The 8,317-nt window shown below is 35.3% G+C and overlaps 1 protein-coding gene across 1 annotated transcript in view; it reads left to right on the plus strand.

Annotated features, from left to right (window-relative positions):
• The window catches only part of LOC109844513 (vacuolar cation/proton exchanger 3-like), a 10,144-nt gene continuing 2,201 nt past the window's right edge, over positions 375 to 8,317 (plus strand). Inside the window, 13 exon segments of the mRNA XM_020413572.1 lie at positions 375 to 612; positions 1,523 to 1,594; positions 1,743 to 2,003; positions 2,857 to 2,924; positions 3,056 to 3,084; positions 3,223 to 3,419; positions 3,527 to 3,632; positions 3,635 to 3,717; positions 4,939 to 5,073; positions 5,284 to 5,400; positions 6,651 to 6,704; positions 6,859 to 6,975; positions 8,029 to 8,122. Coding sequence (XP_020269161.1) covers positions 610 to 612; positions 1,523 to 1,594; positions 1,743 to 2,003; positions 2,857 to 2,924; positions 3,056 to 3,084; positions 3,223 to 3,419; positions 3,527 to 3,632; positions 3,635 to 3,717; positions 4,939 to 5,073; positions 5,284 to 5,400; positions 6,651 to 6,704; positions 6,859 to 6,975; positions 8,029 to 8,122 — 1,336 coding nt within the window. The 5' untranslated portion in view covers positions 375 to 609.

The following is an 8,317-nucleotide window of genomic DNA, read 5'->3' on the forward strand; positions in this document are numbered from 1 at the left end:
CCTGTTTTTGGAGGGAGAAAGTAGTGAGAAAGTTACAAAAATGTATTTTGTTCATTGAGATTACCAAATTGCGATGCCAATTAAGATTCGAGGCGGTGACGAGCAGTTTCAGAAGCACGAGGGAGTAAAATGAAATTATTGAAGACTCGAGGGCGTTTAGTTCCTGTTTTTGGAGGGAGAAAGTAGTGAGAAAGTTACAAAAATGTTAGATTTTTGGCCGCTTTCTCCGAAAATCACCTCTTTAAAAGACGATTTTGGGGAAAGCTGTTAAAAAACTGACATTTTTGACAGCTTTCCTCACTTTTACAGCTCCAAAAAACCAATCCAGACGGCACCTTTTAACTAATAAAAAACAACAGCAAAAGTAACGCCTTTTTAGCTCCATTTTCTCACTCTCCGTCGCTATCTCAGACATAGACAGCTCGCCGGCCGTGTGGCTTTGGCGCTATCCTCCTTATCGGATCTTCACCCGCTTCTCCGCTGACCCGACCCGTTACCGACCCTCTCTTTTCATCCATCTGCAGAGAGAGAGAGGGGGAGAGATCAGAAATTGATGGTGAGATCTCAGTGATTGACGCTGGAGAAAGGGGGAACACCGGGGAGCTTGATATGGTAAGATCTGATCACCTCAAATTCCCTAGAGAAATTTGAACTATTTGAAAATTTTGGTTTGTAGTAGAGATTACTCGATTTGTGTTTGAAAATTTTACTTGATAATTGCGCTATCACCTATTATGTGGGTAATTCAAAGATTAGAGATGGGTTTACGTTTTGAGGACCAATTTTGAGGGTGGAGAGATATTTTGCAAATTTGTGTGTGTGAGAATAACTTTGGATTGATTGAGAGAACGATTTATTTTAAATTTTATACATTGGGTAATGGACCCTTAAAGGTGTAAAGAGGCATTAGTTAGCTTGGAACTGTCTCTCGGATGCAACTGAATCATTGCAACTGTATTGCATCCAACTACAGTTGGAGCAGTTTGGTTCAATTTGAAGAAAAAAAATCTATAACTTCAAGCTACCAAGCAGCCCGTAAGTAGGCGTTAATTTTGTATATAGATGAAAAGAAAATTATACCCAGTGTTAACATAATGTTGAAAGCTTGAACTTTTGGATGATTATTTGGTGAGAGAACATGAAAATGTTCTTCATTCTAGGCCACACAAACTCCACGTCGATCATCTAGAGTTGGAATCTTAGTAGAACTGTGATTTCATATTTTTCTTCTTTCTTCCTGATATTGCATTTTAGAATGGAGTTGAAGCCTGTTGGTGAAGAGTCAACACAATTGTCATACTTGAGGATCAATGTTTACTGTACTTGTTGCTAATCATGATTGAATAGTGTATTTGGTTATATCTTTGGATATTTATGTCCGTGTGACTCATATTCAGATAAAAAATTAGAAGCAACTACCGTTGTGTGGCATATGTTTAATTTTGTGCCCTTCGCATTTAAAGAACGTTTATCTTCGTTGTGAGTGATTGTTTATTTGCAAACTATTTCCTTGCATTTATAGGTTGCATTGGAAGATCATGTTTGCTATTTGCGTGGCCTGGAAAAAGGAGAAAACAAAAGAACACATCTGAAAGTGAAAAAATGAAAAAGAAAATACAAATGGATGCATGTTCAATTATATTTTCATTTTCTAGATCACCATGTTATTTCGTTCATTTAGCTTTTCATTTTGAATCTTTGACCTTTAAAGTATTTTGACTGTTTGTATTTTTGGTGGGTAGATGGGATCAGCGGGGGAGGACAATGACCTGGAACTCGAGATGCAAGCACTTGCTAATCATTTACCAGCTACAAGGAAGAGATATGCGTCTGATATTCTTCATATTGGGGCGTATTCAGATTTTCCAGAGTCATTCTCACTTGGGAGAACAGTTCGGAGAATATTAACAAGTATTAGTATCGTGATGTTGTCAACAAAGATTAATTTGTTACTCCCATTTGGACCCTTGTCAATTGTGCTCCATTATCTCACCAAGAAACATGTAAGGATTACTTACTAGTTGCTTCATTTTTTTTCCAATCGACTACTAGTGCCTTCATATCCCCAGCGAATCTTTGAATTTGTATGAAGATAAGAAATGTAACTTCTGGTTATCATTAACTAGCAAATACACAAGCTGATGAAGTTGCAATTACTGTAAGCTTGCATACAATTTAGTGTTGAATAATTTAATTGTGGTCATTTTTGTTGCCTATTTATTGAACTTATTGTTAGTATATTGCTCACAATAGTTTGTTGTTTCACATCTTTTAAAAAAATGTGCTCTGATCCATTATTTGACCAAGTATTTGGTTCTAATTAGATGATCCATAATAGTGTTTCCAAACGGCATTATTTGTTCTCTAATATGGTTATGGGTAGGGAATATGTTGCTTTCTGAGTTAGTTAAAGGTCCACCTGGTCAGTGTTTTGCGTCACGGTGCGGTTGAAATCATTATGCTTGCATTATTTAGGTGTATGCGTACATAGAAGAGATGTGTGGATACATGTATATTTGAAGATATGTGAACTAAAAGTTATGGTGCTAGAAACTTCCATCATTGTTATGTACAATGCAACAATGATATGACATTCAAAAAATAGTGAATAAACTACAAGAAGTGATAACATTATCATAATTCTAATTATTTTTGGTAACCAGTGTTCAAACTACAAGCTTTCAATCCATAAACTGTAAATAAGCTTTTGAGGACTAGTTCTATTAGTGCTACTATTTTGTACTGCATAAAGTTATCACATATTCAAACTGTATTTGGGTATTTTTGAACAATGATGTTTTTTTTAAGAGTAAGAAGATTTTGATAGCTCACATGATGTTTTATTTTTTATATCAGGGATTGGTCTTTTTCTTCAGCTTGATAGGCATAGCACCTTTAGCTGAGCGTTTGGGTTATGCAACTGAGTGAGTTTTGGTCTACGCAAGAAAATTAACTGTGCCGTACTTTTTTTTTCTTTTTTTTCTTTTTTTTTCTTTTTTGGGTTATATTCTGTTGTTACTGTGTCAAGTGACATGCTTCCTTTCTTATTGTGCAGACAACTTGCATTCTACACTGGCCCCACAGGTGTGCTTACTGTAGACATGCATCAGACCATTTTCTTTATCAAACTGAGTGCCTAGATGCCAGCTCATTTTTTTGTAAACGTTTTCTTTTCAACCATGTTTTGTTGTATACCAATACATTATTGAAAATTTGCTGCAGTTGGGGGACTTCTAAATGCTACTTTTGGGAATGCCACTGAAATGATAATCGCGATTTATGCACTGCAAAATGGGATGATTCGTGTCGTCCAACAATCATTACTTGGCTCCATTTTATCAAACATGCTCTTAGTTCTAGGTTGCTCATTCTTCTCTGGTGGGATTGTACATTGCAAGAAAGATCAAGTATTCAACAAGGTTACACTTTTGAGAAATGAAGGAGTTATTTTGCAATTTCATATACTGCTGCTTTTATGCAATGTTTTTGTATAGATGCAACTGAACATAGCAATTTTTTACAACAGGCAACTGCTGTTGTAAACTCAGGATTGCTGCTGATGGCTGTAATGGGGCTAATGTTTCCAGCCGTGCTTCACTTTACACATTCAGAGGTGCAGTATGGAAAGTCGGAGGCTGCATCATGCTCGTGGCTTATGCCAGCTATCTTGTTTTCCAACTGAAGAGTCACCGCAACCTTTATAATCCCATTGATAGTGTAAGTTTGCATGCTTTTGCTATTCAACATTACAATAAGCTAATACTGTTAGGGAGCTATGGTAACAAAGCGTTTCATGTTAGCCTTAGGTTTCCTTTTTATACAAACCTCATTACTGTTAGGGACGCGAACGGATTGGATACCGATCAGTCACATTCGTATCTGCTTATCAATCAGGGATACATATTCGTATTTACATATCAATTAGGGATACGGATATGAATATACCTCGGTTAGAAAAACTCATACCCCTATCCGTCATTTTCAGATACGAATACGGTAAAATAGGCGAAAATATATGCAAATACAAAATGGACATGGGAAAAGCAAATAAGATTTGAAATAGTAGATATCATTTGATATAAGACAGACCATTAATATGTTTGTTATATCTAAAAAGCTAAGACCAGATATCTGGTCATCAAAATTAACCTCAAATATGTTAATCTAATGGTTAAAATAATTACAACAATATGATCGACATATATTCAGATATTCTGTATATGGATCCGGATACTTCACTACATATCCGTATCCGTAACCATATGGCATATAGATTTTAATAACCATATCTGTGTACAAAATGGATACGAATACGGATATATTTGTGGATGCAGATATTCTTTTTGCACCCCTACCTAAAGTAATCTCTTAATGGTAATTGATCAGCAGGACAACGCCTAAAAGTAATCTTTTAAGTTAATCTCTTAATTTTTTGGTATTCGTATGCTTGTTTCGCTTTCATGAAGGAGTCAATTCCAATGTGGATATTGCAAGCGCCTCCCAAGCCTGTACTCGACTGCTTTCCTGCTTTTGGTCATCTTGTTGTTAGCCTTGAGGTTTGAGGTTATATAGATGCATACATGTAATTTGTTATGGAGCTCATCATTGTTTTATATGATCAACAGAGTTACATTTAAAATATTAGTTTTATCCCCGTTCTCTCACTTTTCTTCAAGCTGCGTGCTCACTTTAAGAACGACTACCATTGTTCTTTGCAAAACATTTTTATATAAATGCTCCCTTTGCTTTCTAAGTTTTTTATGTATATTATGCTGGTTTATGTCTTTTAGATGAATTGCTGTGACGAATGAATACACTGATAATTCTCATTTCCCAAAGTTAAAATTGCTAACTCCTTTTATGGTGGATAATTTCTCCATGACATCTTTCTTAAGTTATTATAGATACACATAGATGATGATTCTCATTTCTTTTCAGGAAGATAGACCTAATGAGGATGACTCTGATGAAGAGGAAGTTCCGGAGGTGACTCTATGGGAAGCATTAGTATGGCTTGCTGTTTTGACCATATGGATTTCTGTTCTTTCTGAATACCTGGTTAACGCCATAGAGGTAGTATGTCTGGTTTCATATCCTTGCTTCTATGTCCTAGCTGCCAACTTACAATCAATTTCTATTTATTTAATTTGGATTTTGATTAAGAGCATGGATTCTTCATATTATGGATGAACAGATACCCGTGTATAACCATTAGTTTTGCATTAAATATATTCTATACTAGAAGACTTTGGACACTCTCTGACTGTGAGCATTCTATTTCAGGGAGCTTCTGATTCATTGAACCTGCCTGTGGCATTTATAAGTGTCATTTTACTACCTATTGTTGGAAATGCTGCTGAGCATGCAAGTGCAATCATGTTTGCTATGAAAAATAAGCTTGTGAGTTTTCCCATGTATTTATTTCAACTATATATTTTTTGAACTGGTCATAATATGGTGCAGGTGGATCCACCTTATATACCTCTTACCAACGCAAAGAACCTTTAACGCTATGCTATAATGGCCATGCATCATTTTTTTATTACTTGTACACTTTTTACTTGTACACTTTGTGGACATCTAGGATACCCCAACATGGCCAGTAGGGGGCCGTACCCGTGTCCGACACGTTTCGGGTATGGATCCGCACCCAAATGATGTGGACACGGGAAATTTTCGCTAGCCATGAGTTTTTCTTTTTTTTCTCAAGAAAATTGGCCATGGGTTTTTAAGGTTTGAGGCAGAGCAAAGAGATGAAGAAAATGTTCTCTGTTCTCTCTCTCCCCATCTTTCCTTAATTTTTTAGTGCTTTAGTGGAACATGACATCATGCATCACATAGGGGTATCTCTCTCACGTCTCACCCCCTTTTCTTAATTTTTTTAATTTGTTTAAGTGGAAGATGACATCATGTGCCACATGGGTAAAGTTGGGGCTGTTTAACCATGATACCTCATTAAATTTTGTAATTTTTTGGTAAAAATAGCAGCATGATAGCAGTGGGTACCTTCAAAGAAGTTTTATTTGTTTTCTTTTCTTTTTACCCCTTTTAAAGGACATAGTTCAAATGGGCTTGTTTCATTTGGGAGATTGAGAATGAGTTTGAATACAATGAAAGAACCTAAAAATTAAAGAAAAGGTTGAGACATGAAAGATAATTGTTATATATATAGCTGATATTCCCTTGAAAGTCATTGATCTGCATGAAAATGTAGTAGGTATGTAATTTAATATTGATCTAAAGTGATTTATTTTATATATACACAGCTGTGTCCCCGTACAATACTTTTTACAAATTTGTCGTGTCCCATACCCGTACCTGTACCCCTGTCTATGCAACATAGGTGGACAGAAATACAGATCTATGCTTTTTGACAGACATGATACGATGTTGATACGATGTACAAAATCAACATTCTTGCATGTCCCTATGAATACAAAATTCTTACATTTTTTTATTTGCTTGTAACTTTGTAGTTTTATCTATATGTAAAAGAAATTTAAAGCATAAATCAAAAAAGAAACTTCTTTTATGAAGATATCATGAAAGTGTAAATAGCATCCGCCTTTTTTAACATGAAAAGAGATTGATCACAATCTGCTACGAACTTTGAACGTGATCAAGTTATCTGATTATGTTTTTTATTTTAGGACATAACCTTGGGCGTTGCAATTGGCTCATCTACGCAAATAGCAATGTTTGTGGTAATTCTTTGAGCCTTATTTTCTTTAGTTTCTAATGCAAGAGTGAACCTTGTTTTGAGCCTTCATGAGTTTTTATTTCGCATGCATGAAAAATAGGAGGAATTTTTATTTTGCTATTGTTTCGTTAATGTGAACTAGTGCTTCAATGGTGCAGATTCCCTTCTGTGTGGTTGTTGGTTGGATCATGGGGAAGCCGATGGATTTGAATTTCCAATTATTTGAGACAGCCACTCTCTTCATTACAGTTTTAGTTGTTGCATTTATGTTGCAGGTATGCTCAAGATAACTTTATATTGGTTTTCTAAAATTATATGAAACCACTTTATTTAGAGTTTAGAAGATTATAAATAGCATGAAGTAATCATGATTGTCAAAATATGGACTATGTGTATGCAACGTGAATTTATTCACGCTTGGAAAATTGTTAAAGTCAATGTTCATTCCTCATTGAGAAGTTCTGTGAAGTTTTCATTGAAAACCTTCATCTAATCTTAGCCAACGTTCCAATTAATATGTTTTGCATACAACATGCACATAAAACAGAGGGAAAACAATTAGAACCTAGTGGTTGAGCACTGGCACCACAGGTATTGTCTCTTTCATTTTCTCAAATAAGCAATAATGTTTTCTATTATCTATATAATCTGCTTTAAAATTCTTGTTGTTTCTCATTCTCGTTTTTCAAACGTGTCCAATAACTGTTATGGTTTATTGATAATCTTAAAACGTTTTCTTTTTTCTCCTGCGAAAAGTCATGTTTGATTATCATCTTTCATTAAGGTTTTGCTTCAATAATATTTTAGTCTTCCAACATGTCATGGTATTGTCATCCATCCCATCACCGTGTAAAACCTTTTTCTGACATTGCTCGTTTGTTCTTCAATTGAGTACTGTTAATCTTTCTCCATAAACATGTAACAGAAATCTTGGTAACTTTTTTTGGCTTAGAACTAAATACAACTTGTACTTCCTCTGGTTTACGTACCTGCTTAGCTGATCATTTCTTCTTTGTACGCGCTATTATAATGTTCTATTTTGCTAGGCATACTCTAATCTCAATTTAGCAGCATGAATCACATCTATGCGCAAGCATAAGGTCATGACAGTGTAAAAGAATAAACTAAGGATTGTTCTTTCCCTTTTTGTATTGTTTTTCCATTTCCACCCTCCACAATATTACAATATATTGGCCACTTGGGCATTAAACTTTCAGATCTTTGCAGAGCTGAGTTACTGGTGCCCGTGATATTGATCGCAGATAAAAAGTTGTTTTCTCTTGCATTTAATCCTTTTAATGTATGTTTAATGTATGTTCAATTTCCAGGAAGGCACAGCAAACTATCTGAAGGGGCTAATGCTTATTCTATGCTATCTCATAGTAGCAGCCAGTTTTTTCGTGCATGTGGATCCTACAACCAGTAAGTCGTTAGATAACTCGATTTAAGATGTGTGCATATCTGGACCTATAGAGAGCAACTTCTTTGCTGTCAAATTCTCCCAAAGAATTCGAAGTAATAACTCGATATAATTCTGCATTTAGCTTGCGGAATACCTTCCCTCTTTTAAGTACTTCACTACAAGTTGAAGTTTGACTCCTTTTTTTCCCCAATGGA

Source organism: Asparagus officinalis, chromosome 6, assembly GCF_001876935.1.
Source record: "Asparagus officinalis chromosome 6, Aspof.V1, whole genome shotgun sequence".
Classification (NCBI taxonomy): Eukaryota; Viridiplantae; Streptophyta; class Magnoliopsida; order Asparagales; family Asparagaceae; genus Asparagus; species Asparagus officinalis.